The sequence below is a fragment of the Panonychus citri genome, unplaced genomic scaffold (assembly GCF_014898815.1).
Source record: "Panonychus citri isolate SS breed McGregor unplaced genomic scaffold, ASM1489881v1 Contig00028, whole genome shotgun sequence".
Classification (NCBI taxonomy): Eukaryota; Metazoa; Arthropoda; class Arachnida; order Trombidiformes; family Tetranychidae; genus Panonychus; species Panonychus citri.
Window position 1 is genome coordinate 460,750 of NW_026515433.1, and position 22,636 is coordinate 483,385.

General features: G+C 31.6%; 4 protein-coding genes across 6 annotated transcripts; 2 read left to right on the forward strand and 2 right to left on the reverse strand.

Moving 5' to 3' along the window:
• The first annotated feature begins 529 nt into the window (after positions 1-529).
• On the forward strand, positions 530-5,350 carry LOC128397348 (solute carrier organic anion transporter family member 74D-like). Its single transcript, XM_053358065.1, has 9 exons — positions 530-1,549; positions 2,107-2,193; positions 2,788-2,958; positions 3,024-3,188; positions 3,914-4,115; positions 4,189-4,333; positions 4,414-4,574; positions 4,649-4,713; positions 4,777-5,350. The coding sequence occupies exons 1-9, from the start codon at positions 871-873 to the stop codon at positions 5,100-5,102; spliced, it is 2,001 nt and encodes a 666-aa protein (XP_053214040.1). The 5' UTR covers positions 530-870; the 3' UTR covers positions 5,103-5,350.
• Positions 5,276-8,240, reverse strand: LOC128397350 (metal cation symporter ZIP8-like). The gene has a single exon (XM_053358069.1). It carries the CDS (start codon positions 7,524-7,526, stop codon positions 5,652-5,654), a length of 1,875 nt encoding a protein of 624 aa, XP_053214044.1. The 5' UTR covers positions 7,527-8,240; the 3' UTR covers positions 5,276-5,651.
• LOC128397349 (putative uncharacterized protein DDB_G0282133) lies at positions 7,311-22,137 on the reverse strand. Of its 3 annotated transcripts, XM_053358067.1 has the most exons (3): positions 20,286-22,104; positions 8,233-8,686; positions 7,311-7,449 (listed from the first exon to the last, which is right to left on the reverse strand). In XM_053358067.1, exons 1-2 carry the CDS (start codon positions 21,786-21,788, stop codon positions 8,267-8,269), a joined length of 1,923 nt encoding a protein of 640 aa, XP_053214042.1. In that variant the 5' UTR covers positions 21,789-22,104; the 3' UTR covers positions 7,311-7,449; positions 8,233-8,266. The 3 variants fall into 3 exon arrangements, with proteins under 3 accessions (XP_053214042.1, XP_053214041.1, XP_053214043.1); XM_053358066.1 differs by lacking the exon at positions 7,311-7,449 and having other exon boundaries at positions 8,047-8,686; positions 20,286-22,103; XM_053358068.1 differs by lacking the exons at positions 7,311-7,449; positions 8,233-8,686 and adding an exon at positions 19,895-20,167 and having other exon boundaries at positions 20,286-22,137.
• On the forward strand, positions 17,139-18,334 carry LOC128397351 (molybdopterin synthase catalytic subunit 2-like). The gene has a single exon (XM_053358070.1). The coding sequence runs from the start codon at positions 17,616-17,618 to the stop codon at positions 18,162-18,164; it is 549 nt and encodes a 182-aa protein (XP_053214045.1). The 5' UTR covers positions 17,139-17,615; the 3' UTR covers positions 18,165-18,334.
• Positions 22,138-22,636: the final 499 nt, after the last annotated feature.

Sequence of the window (22,636 nt, forward strand, 5' to 3'; positions counted from 1 at the left end):
TTTACAAATAATCTGCCAATTTACCCTTGGTATCATTTCTGTAATCAAATTAACCCTCACTTGATAATGATCATAAAGATTATCACATATTAATCATATAATTAAATGATCGATTTAAAGTACTACAATTAAATTTAGACAAAGTTAACAATCAACAATTAGGTAAAAAGTATTAAAACTAACAAGAGAGAGAGAGAGAGAGAGAGAGAGAAAGAAAAACAAAAGTTAAGTTGATTAACCAACGAATGACGATTCGTAATCACTGAAATATTCCCATCACAATTTACCGTTATTCTTGTCAAGTGTACAATACACAGATAAATGGATATAAAAAGATGAAGATAAAGATGATGATAAAAGGGAAGGAAGATGAAAATGATATCAACGGAGGGATAAGAGGCTTTAAGTTTAACTGAATTAAAAGCAACACCATTGAGAGCCAATTGAACAATATAATCTCATCTGATAGATGATCAAGAGAGAGAGAGAGAGAGAGAGATGGTGTTGATTATGATGAAGTAGGAGGAGGTTGAGATGATGGTGACAATTATAATTAGGCTTTTGTCGATGTTTAAATAATAACAAGAAGCTCTTTTCGGATTAAATCAGTTCTCAGACCAACAGCTAAATCTACTGTATTTCAATCATTATCCTTCCTCCTCCTCCTCCACTTTCACCAGATTAAGTGGATGATTCGACCCTCTGAGTTTCGTTAATCATCATCATTGACATTTCCTCAATTATTTGATTATCTCTCCTCTCTCCTGTCATCATCTTTTTTTTCATGTGATTTCATCATCTTCGAATATTGTTGTTATTATTGTTATTATTTAATTGATTGATTGGTGCTCATAATCAATAGAAATTAAAATGGCCGATCTGATAAATCATCTAAGTACTACTGACCTTTCCGCTCCTCGTCCTTCCGTTGCTTCAATACCCGAAGTAACCTGTGGCTTTACATGTTGGCGACCTCGATTCCTTCGTAAATGTGCTAATCCTAAAATTTTCGTGGCCATTTTCTCGTTAATCGCGACAATGAGATCAGCTTATTTCGTTTATTTAATTGGAGTAATGTCAACGTTAGAGAAACGATTTGCTTTCCCTTCAAAATTATCGGCATTAATTTTAATCGCCGACAATATTTCGGGAATGGTAATGTCTCCGGTTATCGGTTATCTTGGAACCAAATTTCATGGACCTAAAATAATCGGATGGGGAACCGTTTTAGTGGGTCTATCGTCCATTGTTTCCGGTTTACCTTATCTCTTTTATGGACCTGCGACTCACCTTCTCTCAGCTGAAACCCTTGGGCTTAAATCGTCACAAGCAAATGCTTCAATGTCATCGACTAAATTTGATCTTTGTTCAGTCGATGGCAAACCCGAGACTTGTCTTGATGCCGATCGACACACGTTTATGACCGGTGCTTATGCTCTGTTCTGGGCTGGGTCGTTCGTCAATGGCTTGGGTAACACCGCTTTCTGGGTTGTTGGTGTCCCTTATTTAGATGATAATGTTGACAAGAAAAATTCACCCGTTTACTTCAGTAAGTACCAAGAGAAAGAGAGAGAGAGAGTCACAATTAACTGACAACAATTGAACAGAAATTAAAATTAACCAGAAAACTCTCAATAAATCGTTATGATATCGAAAGATTTTTTACAATTTGAAAAGTAAATTTGATTAACTGTGACAATTTTCATTGCTAATGGTAATTATGATTAGACTCAGTTCGTTAATTGCTCTGGTTGATTGTGATTTTCTCTCAGCAGACAATCAATGGTTACCAATTTGCTGTGGAAAAGTGAGAACTGTAAAATCAATCAATCATCTAATTAAGAACCCAATTGAGAGTATGGATTGAATTGTATTAAATTGTGATTAATTATGATGATAAATTAATGATTGGAATACAAGAAATGACCATTTTGGTTAATAATAAGTCTAGTAGACAATCAATTTGCTATTTTCTTCAATCTTTTCCTTGGTTATTTTGTTTGATTTAACATCAGATTAGATTATAGTTTGATGTTAATTGCTATCATTTGACTAATCAATGATTTATTAACCATCATTCAATTAATTTTAATTGTCTCTCATTAGGTACAACTATGGTTATCCGTTATTCTGGTGTCGCTCTTGGTTTTTTGCTCTCATCTTTTTCATTGAGTCTCTATGAAAATCCAACCAGTAAGTTACAATCAATTTAAATTGTTGATCAAATCACTGGATCAGAGTTTTAATTGTTAATCCATTGATTATCAGACAAATATCAAAGTTTAAAAGGGAGGAAAAAATAAATTTTTTCCATTGTTTATCATTAGTCTTAATTGTTATCAATTGTATATGTTGTTGATTTAAGATGAAATCACAATCAAATGAAAAGGCAATGTGATTAAGTTTAAGTGGTTAGTAAACATTGATTAGATCTAATAATTATAACTGATTGTCAATCAAATTAAATCATTTAACTATTTTAAAAGGTAAACAAATGTAACTTATTAACATTACCATCACCTACTAATTGTTGATACATTAGGTTGATTATCATTGACTTAATTTACTGTCAGCAAAAATTTTTATAGCAATTAAATGATTGTATCTAATGTAATTGAATTTAACAATTAACTAATTGTTGGAAACATCTTAATCAAGGGATTAACAACGATCCATAATACTAATGGTGATATTAACAATTAACTCACAATCATCAAGTTTTTTTTTCTCAAGTGGTCCATTGAAATTAGTTAATTGTTTTTTCCCTCTTAATTATTATTTCCACAGTTAAAGTGAATATACCTCGAAATGATCCCCGGTGGGTCGGTGCTTGGTGGATCGGGTTCTTTATCATTGGATTTGGAATATTATTATCGTCGATTCCGATGTTCATGTTTCCGGTTACCATGAAATCGGGAGGAAAAAAGCAAGAGCCCAAGAAGAAAATGAGTTTTCCAGGTAAATCACTGTAATTGGTTGGAAATTTTATTCGTCAAACTAATTGTTTATCGTCAACAATTTAGATGCTCTGGCCACTTTCAAGAGAATCGTCACCAACCCTGTTCTCGTATTTGATACACTCGGAGGGGCGATGAGAGTCATCGGTTGGGCGGGTTATTATATTACCAAAACTCGGTATATCGAAGCTCAATTCCGACAATCAGCTGCTGCTTCGAGCTTCCTTACAGGTAATTAAATGTCACAATTAACCACAATTTTGGTTGAAACTTGTTGAAACTTAATCACAATTATCTTAATTTGTTTTATCTAACACAAATTGAACTCTTCAGTCTTGTAGATGAAAGATTGTTTCATCTTTTGATTGTCAATTTAACTAATTACAGTTTAATTGTACTTGACTATTAACAACATCTTTAATTATAGAACGGAAATTAATTACTTCCTTTCTTTTTCTTACCAACAATTAACAGATAATCATAACTTCTGATAAGTATTGATACAATAATTAAGTTGATATCCTACCTTATATTAGCATAGTGATGGTTAGTTAATTGTTTGTTGATTATTTGGTTAAATTCATTGATAATTATATTAAATTATCACGAATATGGATTGTAAATATTATTCATTCAGGAAATTGTCAAGCAATTAGTCAATTCTTTTGTTTATCATAGTAAATTATAACTCGATTGACTGTTAATTATTGTCAAGTATTTACACTTAACTGTCGATGATTAACATTAATAAATACTAATTATTAACGAATTTGCTGATTTAGGTAAATAGTGATGAAAAATATTCTTAATTCTCATGAAAATATCAACATCAATTCAGAGTTTTTTGTTTATTCGATTGATTTTCTATCTTGATTACAATTATATGTCGTTGAGAGATTGAAACAAATATTTGTAAACATTGTTTTTGATATTTAATATTAACTAATTGTCTACAGGATCGACCAGTTCAGTTCTCAAAGTGATCGGCATATTTGCCGGAGGATTAGCGATATCGAAAATACGTCCAAGGCCAAAAGTGCTAATCGCCTATGTTGTAATTATCGAAATGGTTTGTAATGTATTCATATTAGCGGCTATGTTCATCGGGTGTCCAGCACCAAAGTTTGGTAACATTATCGTTGACCAAAACACAGCGAGGTGAGTTGATTGAACTGCTTTCATTTTCCTCTTTATTTATTTTGTTTCTCATCAATTTACTGACCAACTCTAGAGCTTCATTATTGACCGGATGTAATAGAGACTGTTCTTGTACCACTTCCGTATTCCAACCAATCTGTGGTTCTGATAAAAAGACCAATTATTTCAGCCCTTGTTACGCTGGTTGTCAAGTTAGCTTATCGAATTCATCTTATTTAGTAAGCGAAAATTATTTCCAAACGATTGATTGAATCACCAAGTACATTATATTAATATTGATCTATCCTAATTGTTACAGGGATTTTCACAATGTTCATGTCAACCGCAAATGGATGATATCGTAACTAGTGGATATTGTGAACAAGAATGTAATTCTTTGCCTCTTTACCTGACGATTATTGGAATCGCTGGGATTATCTCTTCAACTGCTTGGGCGGGTAATTTCATCATTGCTCTAAGGTAACACGATTTACGAGCTTAATTGTCAAATTTAACTACTGATATAATAAGCAATTCAATTCTTTTTTCATCAGAGCCGTTGATCCAAAGGACAAAGCGTTTGCAATGGGATTAATCGGTAGTTGCATGGCAATATTTGGTAAGAAATAATTCTATTCTCATCCAGTCTAAACGATTTACTAATTGTTCCCTTTCAAAATAGCTTATATTCCTTATCCGATAATATTTGGCTTCGTCACCGATGCTGCTTGTTTAGTCTGGGAGGAATCATGTGGAGAAACTGGTAATTGTTGGCTGTATGATATCGATAAATTCAGAGTTTATCTACATGGAACTGCGTTTACTTTGGTCATGATTGGTTCTTGTTTTGACCTTGGAGTTTTATTTTATGCCTCGAGACTGAAAAACTTGTACGACGACGAGGACGAAGTAGAAGCGATTAAAGGGAATCAAGAAATGTCCGGAGTTAATGGAATCAAATCCGAAGAGGAAGAAGCTCTTTTCGATGTCTCCCAAACTAAATCATAATCACAATCAACTAATTAGTTAGAAAAATATTGTTAACTATAAACTCTCTCTCGCTCTTCTCTCATTTATCCATTTTTTATCATAATTCGTTATCATCCAATGTTATCAATCGCCATTGACTATTATTATTTTAATTACTTCACTTGTATTAATATTATCGTAATCTTGTCACATTTGAAAACAAACTCAAAGATAATTGTTATTAATTTAATAATCAAATTACAAAAATAAAATACAAATTAAATTAATCTTTTCCAACCAACAGTAAATTGATTGTTTGGAATATGATTAAAATCAAGAATCGTCCAGAGAAACTTGACCAGAACTCGATTCAGCAAAAAGATAACTTTTCATTGATCGATTTTACCAAATGATGATTGGTAATTAGTTTGTTGATTCGTTTTTTTACAATTAAATTAAACATCTCGATCATCATCAATTAACCTTATGGTGAATAACCCAAATATTTGGTTCGATGGTCAAGTTGATTTGATGACACAAAATATTCGTAATTTTTTTTCGATTTGATTGTTGTGCGGAAATTTATGATCATTGTAGAGCATTTTGAGTCAACTCTTCAATTTCGACCGCTTCGAAGTCCATATCTTTCTCGTAAAGAGCTAAAACCGATAAGCATAAGATGGCGATCGCAATCCCGGCATTTTGAAGAGCCAAAATTTGCAATGAAGATTTAATTCCTTTCCTAATGGCGTTTTCCATGGATCGATTCATCTCTCTCATAACATCGACTAGAGCCATGTATAAGAACATACCGCCGGCGAGAGCAAATATGTAAGGCGATTCCTCTTCAGCGGCATCACCGAGGAAAATTCCCAAAATCAGACCAGGATAAAGTGTACAGGCGGAGACGAAGATCCAGAAAAAGCCTTGTTTCATTTCCATTCCCGCTCTGATTAGAACGGCGAAAGTTCCTAGACGATGAGGAACCTCTTCTAACATGACAGCCACTGAGATCGAGATACCTGCTAGTATATTACGATCGAATGCAGCACCAATCGAAAGGCCATCGATGAAGTTAAGTGATGCATCTCCAAGAACAATCATCCAAGCAGCAGCATCGATAATCGCTCGAGTCGAAGTGTACTGATCTTTTCTCCTTCCAGCCATATCGGAAACGAATGCTTGTTTTCGTAAAATTGTATCGATATCGGTCGCTAACGAAGATGAACCGGGAACCAGATTACCCGCAACGGCAACTGACCCACCAACTGAAGCTGCGGCTACAACGGCAAGGTCGCTTGCTGGACCCATGTCTTGGACTGTGATACTTTTTAACGTGATTGGATCACGAATCGTTGCAAGTTTCGCATCCATTTGAAATTTTGGTGAGTCCGTGTGAGCGGTTGGTGAGGTAAATAAAGTCTCAAGTATTTCAGTCTCGGTGTTTGGTGAATCAAAGCATCTTGGTACACCTGATGCAAGACCTGGAGGTGATCCAAGCGTCGCTGATCTTGACAATAAACTAATCGGATCGATTTCGTCACGGAATGATGAGTTACGTCGACGTCTACCCCGAGAGCCGTGCCTGGTTTTGAGACATAGGACTAGCTTCAAAAGCCGTTCGATTATGTAGAAACTGTAAATTCCGGCAAAGATAAGAAAAGTTTTCCAAAAATATTTACGATAATCGTCATCAGCTATTCCAAAAGCTTGAGGGAACAAATGAAGAACCGCTGATCCCGCTAATCCTCCGGCTGCTAAGCCTTCGAAAAGAGTCAGAATAGTACGTCGATGATCACGATGTAGAAATGGAAGGAGAATCAATCCACCCATGGAAACAACGATGGACAAAGTTACAAATAGAATCGCAAAAGCCCAAACTTTTTCCGAAGAAGGTTCAACTAGAATGGGCTTCTTTGAGGCCGACAATAATTCTTCAGCATGAGAATCTACAACTTCACAAAGAACTCGAGTTTGACGAAATAAGATCAATGGACAGAGACGAGTTAACGCTTGGTGAAGAGAGACAATTTTCTTGGGCATCATCGATATCATATCGGCAGCCGAAAGACACTCTTTCGTAACAGCGGAACAAAGTGAACTAACCGGCGAGGGTAAAGATTCACAGCCCAAATCGCGCTCCTCCATCGCTGGGTAAAGCATCAAACCGGAAGGTGAAAGTGATCGTCGTTGCAATTTGTACAAATGAGTAATTAACTTGTCCAAAACCGTTGAATCCAAATCCATTTCCGATTCCGGTCCGATCACAATATGTCCCCTGACTAGGATAAAAGCAGTTAAAATCTCGACATCTCGATTAGAGTCCAAGATCGGGTCACTTCGATTCCAAAGCGGTGGCCGATCAAATGTCGTCGTTTCCAATGAACTTGAAATGAGTATGAAAACAATGAAAGAAAACAAAATATCCACTGAAAGTAAACTTTTCTTTCCATTGAGAAACATGATTAACAAATTGTTACGAAGATAATTATTAGTTAAATGACAAGAGAAGAAGAAGAAGAAAAAATATTCAGGTCATACGTTAATTCAATTAATCGTTGAGACAATTAACAAACAAGGTTAAGGTGTGTTTAGGTAAGTAACTAATTGTATTTTTCTTTCTTTCTCATTAATCAGCCTTTTCTTCAATTGTAATTAATATTTTCATATATTTCATTCAATTAGCTTGAGCTTCTTCATCTCAATTTTGATTAGATTTACTTTATTGATTAACTACCGACACTATTAACAAGTATTGATGGCACTTAATTGCTTATCTATTTGCTCGTCATCAACATCAATCTATTTTTCATGTAATATTTTATTCAGTTATTATCTCATTTAATTTGATTGGAATTGGTATTAATTGTTGGAAAAGAAGAGAGAAAAAACTTAACGCGATTTAACATTTTGGTAAATTGTCTAATCTCATCAAATACTATCAATACAATCATCTGAACCAACGGACGTTTTAATTGTGACATTTGACAGAAAGTCCCTTTATCTTTAATCTCTGGACAAATCTCTTGGTGAATGTCTATCAATCTAAGGTCAAAACGATGCTTATGGGATGAGGAACACTGAACAAATAGAGGATCGAAAATGTTGATTGTTTCTCATTGGAAAAGTCGAAAAAAAGTTCGAATCGATTTTGAACATTTGAATTTACCACTAAATCAAGATGTCGAAATAACTGAGCCGGTCTATCTACATGTAGCCATAGTTTTCCGGAATGAAGTCAAGATCCTCTGATAATCAGGATCTGAATCGATGTCAACAAGAAGGTCGTCATTATAATCATAATTAGAGTTAATTGTTGGTGTTATAGTTGATGATGATGATGATGATGATGCCGTTGTAATTGTTGTTGATGATGTTGAGTTAATTGTTGCGGACTGAGTTGCCGTTGTGGTGGTTGTTGATGTGGATGTTGAGTCTGTTGGTATCGCCGTCTCTTCAATTAGCTGAGTTTGAGCCTCATTTGAGTTAATTATAATTGTTTGTGAGTTTTTATGTTGGTGAATTTTAATTGTTGATAAATCAAGTGGACATGGTAAAAGTTCCTGCATGATTGAATGATGGACAATCAGTGAATTGAGACTGGAAAACTCTTTGGTGAAACCCTATTGTGGAAAACATGAGAAAGAAAAAAAAACAATCAGTTAATTGTGACGAAATTAAACAAATTGATTTATTTTAATTTAATTTAGAAAAAGGTTGGAAAAATTTATCCAAATTTGATGAATTAATTAATGACGGAAACTGTTACCCTAAGTAATTAAAGAGGCGAAAAATTAATGATTAATGAGTTGGTGATTATTATAAATGTGATTAAAAATGTCTACAATTAAATTTGAGACAATGTGAAGATTAAGATTAATTAGTTATATCATTAGTAAAATAGTCAGGTAACAATTTATGAATCAAAATTCAACGAGTACCAATTAAAATGAGCTGATTGAAAATTTAATTAGTCGATTCTTGTAAAAAAAGCAACAATTAACTATAGCTTAATCATTAGTTAATTGTTTCTATCATCAAAGAGACTAAACTATCGACAAATTGAGTTGATAAAGTCTTAATTGTTGTCTTAATAGCATTTGATTAGGTCGAAACTCAATTTAACTACTTTACATAATTTAATTTGTCCAGAGGCAGTTTGATTAATCAAGTAAATTGTGATAGGACTTTGATTATTGGATAATTTGAAACAAGAGATAGTTGATAAATTCAATGAATTTGATCAAGATGATAATGCTGATGATGAAAATGATAATCACGCAATCAAGTGATTAGAATCAAATTTAATGATAAATCATCATAACCTGTAAGGCAATTAAAATTGTCCTCACTATGAGTCCAAGATGAAGTTCAATGATGAACCAACCCAATTGATTTATCATTAAACACCAATCATGCATCTTAATTAACATCACAATCAAGACTCACCTTTAAATATCATCAACATATATTAATATTAATCATTATCAACAAACAGTAAAAGTTAAGTTGAAAACAGTTAATCAAGAAACTAAAAGAATCTCAGAAAATGTAAATTTCATCCTCGATTTTTTTACAAACTCATCAGATGAAAAGGTAATCTTGATAATCATCACTGGTATTATTCAATAGGCTGATACTTTCTCATGATTATGAAGATAAAGATGAAGATGATTATCATCAACATCAGCATCTTTTTTCCCATTGACATTAATCAATGAAGATTAGTTTTTCTTCTCATTCGGTTGACTTGATCAATAAATCTTGTTGACAATATGAATCCCCAATGGATAAAGAATCGGGTAAACCTGAAGATAAACAGAAATTCATTTCTCATAATAACTTGTTCAGAGGTTATTGTTGTTCATCATGATCATCGACAATATATTAACATTGATCTCTCACCTTGATTAATATCATGCCATCAACAGGAACAAAAGTTAATTCACTTTCCGAGTTTTAATTTAATCATGTCAAAAGATGAATTAAGATTCTGTTGGTCATTATGATCATGATAATAGAAACAAAAGGTCAAGAAATGGAGCGAGAGTATAAAAAGAGTTCATCTCATCCTCAGCTGATGGCGAAAGATAAATCGATGAACAATTTAAATGTGACAAAAAAGAGAAAAAAATGAGAAAAGGATGAAAAATGATGAGAAAAGTCATCCATTAGATATTCAGGTAACTTCATCTTCATGATAAAAATATAATGAATATGATGATAACCATCAATCATTTGTAACATTTAAATCTAATTGTTAACCGTCTTCATGATAAATTCATTTCAATCAATAATTTGAATTAAAGTTCCTAATTTGATGAGAAAGACAGAAAATAATAATAAAAACATAATGTTGACAATAGTTAATGATGATCATTGATCTCAGCAAGATAATTGTTCATTCATTTAATGGCTGATCATTGAATAAGGATAATAATCAACTCACAAATTGACACACTCAATGAAACATACAATCAGATGTAATCGTTGTTGTATCAATACAAATTGATGAGGATTCTGAGAATGATAAAGATGAACATGATTACGAAATGGTTGGTCAAGCATGTAAACTATTTGCCTTTCATTTTAAATATCATATTATGTTTACTTTCAACTGACCTCATGAAGCTTTTAATCAAAATTTGAGAGTAATTTAAATTGTGAATCAACAGGAATTACGGAATGATAATCATTCAACTGGAAAACAATATTTTTTAATATCAGTGATTAATATAAACAACTAAACTGGATTCATATGATTATCTTTATTTGAACAGCTAATCAAAGGTAATCCAATCGATTTAGTGTGTTTAATTTAATTTAATTCAATTCAATTTGCTGTTTGATTGCTTGAAAGTTCAATAAACACAATTAAATGATCATTTTCAGGCTTATAATTCAGTTCTCATTGTAGTCCAATGACATTTTTATGTAATGGATTGATTACATTTACGAGAATTAAGTTGATTTGTTAATAATGTGAAATTTGATTTGATTGTTGGTACGATATCGATACAGAATTAAATTATAATTGATTAGATTTTCATTTTTTTCCCATTTGAATACAACTGATCACATTCAATTTATCCTTTTCATTTATAATACACAAAAAGTGAACATTTTATTCAGCTGATAACATTGTTGAGATGTTACTAAATTAACTCAATCAAATCTTAATTATCAGCTCAGCAACTACACAAAGGCAATTAAGCTGATTAGAGTTAACTGATATACAAATCAATTGGATTTTACTATCGATTAATTATTTTAATGAGCTTTACTTATTGGCTTAATGATTACGATTGTAATGATAATAGAGACACTTAATCAATAGATTAGTGAATTATTGTTACAACAACAATAAGAGTTAATCAGTGAGGATTGAAAGTTTATATGAATCTATTATAATACATTGTACATTTTAGTGTTCGTTGTAGGAGTTGATTGTGATTAGGAACACATTTAATGTCAATAATAATGATAACTAATGCAAGTTAATTGAGAGGATTGACTTGGATTGAGTAAACAGAATAATCTAACCCTGAGTCAATTGAAACTAAGATATAATATTATCATGGTAACATGTTCATCTCAATCAACAGCAAGTAGTCACTGGTTCACAGTTGATTCGGTGTTGATATTATTATCCTCATGATTATGATGAATGAAATGTTATATCACAAAGGAAACAAGGTCAGTAATTCACATTCATGAGATATCTTTCATTAGATAATATTTAAGGTGAATGTCTCATCATAATGGAAATGAAATCATTCATTGGAACACAATTCCATCTCTGATTGAAATGATAACCAACAAATTGAGTTATTGTCTATGGATAAAGTCTCAATTTATATTATGATATAATTCTGGACTTGATTTATCATTAATGGTTCTGTAGAAACTTTAAGACCTGAGATTATTTCATTGATATTGGAATTTATAAGAAAAGGTCAGAATATGAGGACAAAGATCATGGGTTTGAGGTGAAGTTTATTATTGCATTTCAAATGAAACTCATAATTGAAGTTAGTTGTATCATTTTACTACTGAATTAAAGTAATCATGATTGAATGTCTTGAATACTCCTGAAAAAACTGTAAGTTGTGACTTGATGTGTTGTTTTTATGCTTTTAAAATGATAATGTTGATGATTGTCATTGAATCTTGTTGAGGACACTAAGAGAGGATTAGATGAATTCATTTTCACTGAGCAAGATGGATTGACCTTAAAGATTAGGAGCAAGAGGATAAAAGATGAGGATCAAAATGGTTAAAGGAGTAAAAAGAGATAAATGTTTTAGAGAAAAACAAATAAAAACTGAGCCTCTTCCCTCATCATGTTGATGCAGAAAAGATCATCTTTTCATGGGAGAGAAAAAAAGAGAGAAACAAATAAACTGAGTTTGTAATTCATCCAATCATTTGATATAATCTGTTCGCCATTCAATCCGATACCTTTTCCTGATTCTGAGCCCGAGTAATATTTCAATTGATTCAGATCAGGATGAAAAACTTTTTTTCTTGATGGGAAATAGATGTCAAGCTGAGAGAGAGTGAGAAGAGGGAAAAAGAAATCAAGAAAAACTGTAGAGCCTCAATGATACCTCTCCCCTCTTTCTCTTCCTCATCTTCTTTGCAGGTAACTCAATTTTTCACCTCATAACGGCCTAGGAAACTTTACTAAGGATATTTATCAGTCGTCAACTAACCTCAGGTATCATTACTATCACAACGATTACTGGACCTTCAAAGTGAAAGTGAATTGGATCATTTATCTAAACTTTTTTCCTTTTCATCTTTCAACTTTTCTCAGGTACACACTATTACCTGTACCACTTGGGATCAACATACTTTAAGACATTCATGTAGACAGGTAATAATAGTTGAAAGAATCACCCTAATATTTAACTTATCGACTTATTTTTTGTTTTTCTTTGGCTTGTAAACAGCAATTTAAATGATCAAAAGCCAAAGTTTAAGATGACAGGTAAAAAAAACAACAAAGAAAATGACATTTATCACAGGAAGATGAAAAAGATATGGATAAAGATGAAGATAGAGATGATGATAAGATATGAATCAAGTGAATGTTGGAAATTGTAGTTGACAATGTTACCCCAATTGATGTTTTCTGTTAATTAATTGCACTTAAATCTTGATTGCAAAATCATTTACTTTTGCAATGACAATTTAACCAGCAGTTAATTGAATAATGAGAATAAAATATTGTCTTAATTCAATTTTAATTGCAGGAATATTAAATTTCCTAAATCAATGAGAAAAAAAATGAAAATTTCCTCTCAAGGTAAATATTATTATTCACTTTCCGTGACTTAACTTGGTGATTAGATGACATCTTGAAACTTGATAACAACTAATCGTAATTAGATTATTAAACAATTATAATTAATAAATGTGATCACCAATATAAAAACACTAACATTAACTGTTCAATTCTCACAGTTTATCAATAGTAATCAACACCAATGAACACACACAATATGAGGTCTGATGAATGATAATCAATACTGACGATGATAATATGAGACCAGCAATTGAAATGGTGACATATTATCAGTTAATTTGATTCTCAATTTACTAATTTAATCATTATTTTTGCTTCCAGGGAGGTAATCCAAATATATTATCTTTCTAATTAGATATCATCATTGGCCCCATCACAATCATTATCAAAATGATTTAATCATAGATGAAACAAAAAACAAAAACAAAATCAAATCATCATGAAAAGTAATCAGAAAGATACAAGATAATGATCGATTAACATTGATTAGTTAATAAATGGCTTCTTAATTGCTCCATCAATTAACATGATTCATTCAATTTCACCATTCTACCAGTTAACAGTTTAATAGTAATCAAAGTTAATCAAGAGCCTCTTCAAATTTTCACAATCTATTTAACTAAATCATCATCATAATAATAATAATCTTCGTATCCTTAATAATAATGATGATGATTATCATCTTCATCATCTTAATCATCAACAAGATATTAATATTTACCTTCTTTGTTTACCTTCCCATGTCTCTGTGTAATTTAATTGTGATGGTGATAAATTAGCTCCAATTGATGTACTTTAATTAAAATTAACTTTGTTTGTTTTTTAAATTGTCACTCATAATAATTTAGTAATAACTTTTGGTTAACTTTAATCGTTATTAAGTAAAGACTGACAATCAAAATCTTAAATTGTCTAGCGGTTGAAAAGTAAATTAGTTTATATTCATCATCATGATTTATAATTTAATCAACAATAAACATTAATTGTTGATTAAAGGATCCGAGATACTTTGATGACTGAATTAAGTGTAGCTAATTGTTAATTGATTTATTTCTGTTCTTCCAGTTTAATCAAGATTAGTTATGGACAATTGGATTTAAACGATTAAAAGTTTTCCTTGGTAATGTCAACAACTTGTTAATTGTTTATGATTAATAATAAAAAACGATATAAGATTAATTTTCTATTAAAAGATGTGAACCGGATTAACTAATTATCAAAATGAGGTTTAAAATTGTTATTATAAATTTGTAATTAGAAAAATGAAGACAAAGCCACAAGAAATTAACTGTTAACAATTAACTAAATCATTGGAAAAGCAAATGTTCAATTTTAGTTATTATATTTACTTTGAAAGTGCTTCAAATTATCCGCCATTATTATTACAACAGGAAACAACTAATTGTCAAGATGAAAGATGATAATTAAGATGAAACAATTAAGGTTATTTGCCTTTCGTGTATAAGAATTAACCAGATAATTGTTTTATATTAAGGATGCTTGTAATTTAATAACAACTGAATTAGCAAAGTAATTAATAGATTTAACTAAACAAATGAAGTTTCAAAGGGAAAAATAATCAACAAGAATAAATTTTAATCACAATCATGACAATTAGGATTCTGATTAATTTAAAAGACTCACCAAAAATACCCGATTAAATCATTTCATCTGATTTATTTGGGCTGTTAATTGTAACAATTAGATAACCAGTGGTGCTCATTCAGCTTATTATTATGTGTCAACAACTTTTGATTGCAATTAAATTACTTTAAATTGTTACAACCAAACCCAAATATTATTTGAAATAAATACGGCAAAGGTTTAATGAGTCTAACTATTAGTTAACTAAATACAAATAAATCAAAAACAATTACTTAATTGTAACTTGAAGATGATATTGTTATAATGATGATAATATCATTCAAACTGATTTAAGTTAATGGTTATCGTATTATTTTAATTGATAAATGGGAAACAATGTTACAAGTAAAATGATTTATTAATGATACGCCTGATTGTTGACTATCAAGAGTCTAGTTAAAGAGAGACAGAATTGATTTATTATACAATTTACAATGAAATTGTTATCATTCAATGTTAATCATCGTAACAATTAACTTTAAATAGTAAAAAAAAGTTCTCAGTGGTTGATTAACTCATTCAACTTGATGGTTAACTCATTATTTGTTTATTATCTGGACATGTTCCAGTTTAACCTTTTCATTAACAATCAGGGAAATGTAATCATCTTGAGTCAATTAAAAGTGTCTTCGTTATCATCTCTTCATGATGACGATTATTAGGATGAGAGTTGATTCAATTTCGTAATAATAACACGCGATTAAGATGAAAAAACGCAGATTGCGTGTTCATTTCGTTGAGAGATGAACTAGAAAATCGTAAAATAGTTTATTTGATTGCTTAGTTAATAGAGAAGTCGAGTTTGTAAAAAGCAATAATCTAAATTGTCGTTGAGTGAAAGAAAATAAATTTAACTGACATTCAATTTCATTGAGATGTAAATTAATCATTTGATCAACAAGAAGGAAGAAAAAATCTTGTCAATAGCAGTGAGATTGTGAGTATATAAAGTATTGAGAGTGTTCATGATGAAATAGATTCAGATCATTCATTGAATTGGATATTCACTGCGTAATTTGAATAAAAATCAATGGATCAACTGATTGAATGTTAACTAAATTGACTGACACAATTTTTCAATACATTTTCAAATTGATAAAATCACAATCAGTTTCATGTTTCATGTAAATCAATTGACTGAATCACAATGATCATAATTCAACAAAAGATAAACAAACGTAAATAAAACTCATTGATAATAAAAAGCTAATGAGGTGATCATGATGAGAAACAAGATTTTGTCTGGTTTAAGGTCATCATACCAAAGGTCCGGATGATATAAGATGACAGGAAACAGTATCGACATAGAGAAGGTCAGTTTTGACCAAAGATGTGACAGATGATATTAATAGGACAGAGAAAAGAGTTGCAAAGGCAAATAGAAAGGAAAAGTCCATCATCATCATGGATCAATAAATACCTCGAACCATCAACATCTCATCACCATCATGATCACTTGAAGCGGAAAAAGTTTGAATATGAGCTTAAAATATGATCATGTTGGTACATTGATATTACTTTTGAAAGAAAATAGAAGTGCTAATGGAAAGTTTATGTTAATTACAATTGATATTTCATCGATTATCTATTAACGGAACCATTAATCAAAACGAAAATCGTAAGATGATAATGGTGATGATATTTGAAAGATTCATTGAAACATAATAACAAATATTACAAGGAGATGAAGCGATAAAGAGTTACCATGTTACTAGAGATGAGGAAAACATGTACACACGTAGCATAACAATAAGCATTTCATTGAAAGGTAATAAGGTTCAACATGATGGTGATGATCATGATCATAAGAGAGTGATAATAATCATAATTATTACAATATTTACCAAGGAACATGATAACAAAGCATAATGGAACCTCCAGCTTTATATCACAAATGGAATACAAAAAAAACACTAATCACTAATTCACATGATTGAACGTAGATGTCAATTTGAATTTAATGTTACAATAGACTCACAAATTAGGAGTTAATTTGATTGATAAATGGTGATAACAATTAAAAAGATAAATTGAAATTAACTTCTCAATTAATCTCAATTTGGTTCTAGCAATAAAATCTCAATGTAGATGGCGTTCAAATGGTAACATTATATTTCTAATCATATGTTTGCTCAACACACTTAATTAATTGCTGGTTTTGTCATCGCTGAGCTTTTAATTGTTTAATTTAATGTTTACTAATTTTTCTTGTTAAAACAATAAAGTGTCTTAGGTTTAATTAACTGTCTCATTGGAATATCTTCTTGAAAACTTTCAACTATCATTTTGTTGGGTCAATTTTTAGGCTTTGTGAACAATTTACTGATTAATTGCCTCTGATTGTTGTTACCTGTTAATCTGTTAATCCATTGAATCTTGTTTTGTTTACCTCAACAACGATATTGTTTTCAAGCTTCAATGGCACTTGGATCCTACAATTGAGAGCCAAAGTCTATTATCTTGTTAATTGTCAACGTTCCCAGTTTTGGATTGATTATCTTACCAATTATTTTGGAAAAATCAATCAGTCAATTTTATTTTTATCTCTATTTTTAGTATTATTATCTTGACGATTTTCAATCTAATTAACTGTTACAATGGGCGATTCTGATTCTCTACAATCATCAAGCGATAATACTGTCAGTGCGGTTGAACGGGAGACAAGTTATGTTGGTTTAACTAAGGAAACAATTAAATCGGCGGATGCAATCAATTTTCTAACTACTCCATCATCAGGAGCAATTAACTTATTCCTTGGAGTAACTCGTCAAGATGAAATTGATTCGGACGGAAATACTTCTGGTCAAGTAACTTCACTTTACTATGAATCTTATGAAGCGATGGCGATCAAGATGATGAATCGATTAGTTAAACATACGATTGACAAATTCAAATTGAACAAATGTTATGTTATCCACAGATTAGGATTAGTTAAATTGTGCGAGGCATCAATTCTGATCGGGTGCTCATCAGCCCACCGACAAGCAGCTCATGAAGCGACTTATTATCTACTTAATCAAATCAAAAAGATTATCCCGATCTGGAAAAGGATCAACGGATCAGAGGAACCAGAATTTGAACAAAGTTATTCAACATGGAGCTCAAGAAGTGAAGCTTTTTGGTTACCCAGGTCAAGTGAATCTTAATTATAATTGAAACAATTTCCTCACACTTGATAAATTAATTGTTTCTAAATATTATTCTAACTAATGGCAAATGCTAATTTAAAAATCTATGTTGATTTAGTATCTACTTTAATTCACAAACTCAGCATCTCATTAACGATTAAATTAATTATTCACTTTTTTTCTTCTAATCTTAATTGTTTCCTCTTTTGTTTTCAACAGTTGGAATCTTGATAATCATCAGAAAGTTATGATTTTCATGATTATCTTTCATCTTTCTCGTTTCTCATCATCTTTATTCCCTTAGCATCAACCGCATCATCATCATCCTTCATATTCATTTCACTTGTTATCAATATCTTGTCACGTGATGATCAACATGAACCATCATCATGTTGGTGATGATAAAGATGATTGAGCTATCCACAAGGTTGATGAGAATTAATTTAAACAATAATTAACCTGAGAATAGCAATTTAGAGGTAAAAAAGGCCAAACCATAGGAGGGGCGATTCCTCCCTCGATCAAGTAAACAACAAAGGTCAAGAAGAAGATGAAGATGATGAGGCCAAAAGGAAAAGAGAAAAATTGAAGCAAAAGGAGAGAGAGAGAGAGAGAGATGAGGATGAAGAAGAAAACAAAACAGAAAAAAGTTCCGCTTGAAATTCATTTTGAACATCGATCTTTACCCAATATCATTGAGAAAAAAAGTTTTTTTTGTAGAAAAGAGAAAGAGATGATTAGGAAGACGAAGGAAAGACAAGGAATAAACAATGTAAATACAGAGGAAAAATGATGAGAATGATGATGGAAGATGAATAAATAGGAAGAAATGGGCTGAACAGTGAGGCCCGAAAATTACCGGTTCTACGGATAAACATTCTGTCTACAGAGTATCTTTCAAAGAAATGTCCTGATGTGTTCTCAAAGTGAAGGCCTGTTATTGACCTACCTGTAAGTTTGAACCATTTTATTGTTTCTGTCGGTGGAGATGAAGATGAGGATGAAAACGTTGATATGATAACTTGAAAGTAGCTTGATGACAAATAATCAACAAACTGAATCACAGTGACTATTTTTGGCAGAATGAAAAAAGATGAAATCATTTTTGGCATCTTTACCTTTCCATTTTCACCCTTAGGGTAAAATCTAACAAACAGGAGAGTGAATGTGTTTACTCAATGGAGAAAAAAGTTGAATAAAAAATAATATTCAATTTGTGTCGCCAGTTTATCGAATAAGAAAAAAGAATAGAACAAAAAATGTCCTCAAATTGATGTGGAAATCAAAGTGAGAACCATTTATTTTTCGATTCTCTTCCATTACACTTTCTCTCTCATCATCTTCTCCACCCAACTAATCACCTTCTCCTTCACCTTCGTTACGGATCAAAGATAAATTAATCTTCCTCATCTTCTCTTTCTTACTTTCACTTGTCTTCTCATCATCATCTCTACCATTAAGATTACTGTTGATGCTACAAAAGTGATTACCTGAAGACCGGATGTGGACTGACAATAGGACACGAAAAGTTTATCATTATATAACATTAGGTAACATCGCTTGGATAAGCAGAGTGAAATGTTTCAGGGATTAACAATTGATTTCTAAAACTCAGACTAGTATTTCAATTAAATCTTAATCATCTTTTCATCTCAAATCTTATAACAAAAAATAGATTAAAATAATTTCATGTTGGATCAAAAGTCGAACAAAAAAATTGACTGTAAATCTCATCATCACAATGATAATGATGATAAAATGAAGACATTGAATAGAAGGCGTTTGATAAAAGACAGAAAAGCAAAAAAAAATCTCGGAATAAATGAGAAAACATTAAGGTTGATGGTGGGAGATGATTCTGGTAACTCTGATGACCAAATGATGACCAATAGATTTTATCTTTTCATCATCTCAATCCTCAAAGTCATTAAGATAAGTGATAAACGATTAAACTTTGAAACTTAGTATCAAATTGTTGGATTTTGTTTCCCTCATGGGAATCAAGGTATAAAGATCTGATTCTGTTAAAAGTTATCAAAACGGATCAGGAAATGATGTTAGATAATGTGCTCATTAAGTGGTTTTGGGATTAAGGGATTAAAGGAATGGGAGGTGTCAAAGTGATCAATAGATTTGTACCTTGATTTTGAAGGTTCCTTGGGAACTTCTTATTATGAGGTAATGAGCTACTCCGGTCACTTGGAATCGTTTCGGGACTCGAACCGAGAGCGCATAACAGCCTGGTTTCGATATCGATTCACGAACAAGAAATGATCCGATTGGTTGACGTGCTAGTATATCGATCGCATTATCCCTACAAATTGGCCCATAAAACCACGGGGGCAGTTCATTGGCACCCATTGAACCATAAACACTTGGTAAATCACAATCAGAGGTTGAATAAGTTGATGAATTAATTCTGGAACAACTCGGTCCATAGTTGGCACCAAGATTGCCCATTGATTTGGATGATGAAAGGGAAGATGATCCATTGGAGAAACTATTGAATGAAGACGAAACTGAAGAAGATGTTGATGAAGGATGATGAGAATGATGATGAGGATTATTGATCGCTGATCCAAGGGAGTAAAGCTCATTCTCATTGGACATTAAAATTCGATCGAAAGTTGAGTCAACTGTAACCAATCCTTCACCTTTATTAACAAAACTGACCATTGGATAAGAAGAAATCGATGACCCTGAATGTCCATTGGTTATTGAATTATTGTGACAGTTTCGTTTTCGATTGGTCATCGTGTAGGATAAAATACTATTCAAATTACCATTTGATTTGTTGTTATTTGAATTGCGTTTACCCGTAAAGAGACGAGCCATGGTCATCGAGGAAGATGAAGTGGTCGAGTGAGATGATGAGGTGATGGATGAAGATGAAGGGGTGACCGATGTTGAGGTCGTCATGGTGGATGTTGATGGAGATGAAGATGAAGATGTAATCGTTGTCAATTGGTAGTTCTTATCATTGAATAACCCGGAAATTGGTTGGACAGATGATCGTCTAAACATCACAGATGAAATATCATCACAGGAAAGTGAATCTCGGAAAACAAACTGTTTCCTCTTCAATTTACACCAAGGTAAAAGTTTCATCATCAATTTATTGGTCGTTGTGTAGTTTGAATGATTATTCAAAGTTCCATTAACATTATTGATACTATTATTAACACTGGAGTTAATTGTGTTGATACAATTATGATTTATGTTGGTCTGATTGTTGTGAATATGATTCATGTTGCTGTTGATATTATTGTTATTGTTGGTAAGGTTGTTGTTGTTGTTGATCAAATTGTTACCAATGGTGGTGGTGGTTGTGGTTGAGTTTTTAAGATGACCACTTGAATTATTTGTTAAGGATTCAATTGAGATTTTATTACTTCCGGTCATTATTGATGATAAATGTAAACAAGGTAATAAACTATCAGGATCAATTTTACTGTTATTATTTTCAATGATGTTGATTGTCACTGGATTAATTGTTGTGGACGGAGTTTCCAATGGATGACAAGTAGGATAATAATAATGATGATAATTAGTTGATTGTGTTGAGGTTTTCAGGTGATTTGAATAATTACCAATAATTAAATTACATGGATTCTCATAAGTTTTCACTGATTGACCTTGCATAACAAACAATTATTGTAATAATAATCCTTAATTACTGTCAACAATTCAAATTGATATCAAAGTAACACATGATAACTATGTTAATCAAGATGAAGATGATAGTTTTATGATAATGTTGAACAGCAAGACTTTGATGTGAACAGAATGAAAGTTATAACGAAACTGGTAACAACTCAACAGAAACTCTCTCACAACATCTCCCTCGATCTCATCTTCTTCTCTTTCTCAATCTCACTCTTTTCCAATCTTCATACTCTCTCTCTCTCTCTCTTTCTCTTTCTCTTTCTTTTTCTCTCTTTTCTCTTCCTTCATCTTCATAAAGTATTATTGTTACTTAACTTTTGCTTAACTTTTTGTGTCTTAAATTCATTTATAACTTTTTTCGAATAAAATTAATTATTTTTGATTATTTTGGAAATTGAAAGAGGATGAGATGAAGATGAGGATGATGATGGTGATGAAGATTCTGAGTAACTTTAAGTATCGAAAGGGAAAGAAATTGACGATAAGAAATTCAAGAGACTGAGAGTTTTTCTTGTTGATTTTAATTCTTATCATTTGATATCAGAATTTAATGATAACATGATAGTAATGAGAAAAGGCATCGATTCAATTTAGATTGAGTTGAAATCTTTGCTATCTTACAAAAGATTAATTAGTTAATTAATTTAATTATTGTTGAAAATTTTCTCCAGATGATTTTGATGTGTTTTGTCTGATCATTGATTAGAATCACTGCTTAAATTGTTGTCATCGAGAGTGGAATGGAAATAATTAAGGCGAAAAGTTTCTGAGGTTAATTAGGTTAATTATTGATCTTTCAAATGTCTACCAATCATTCAACTATT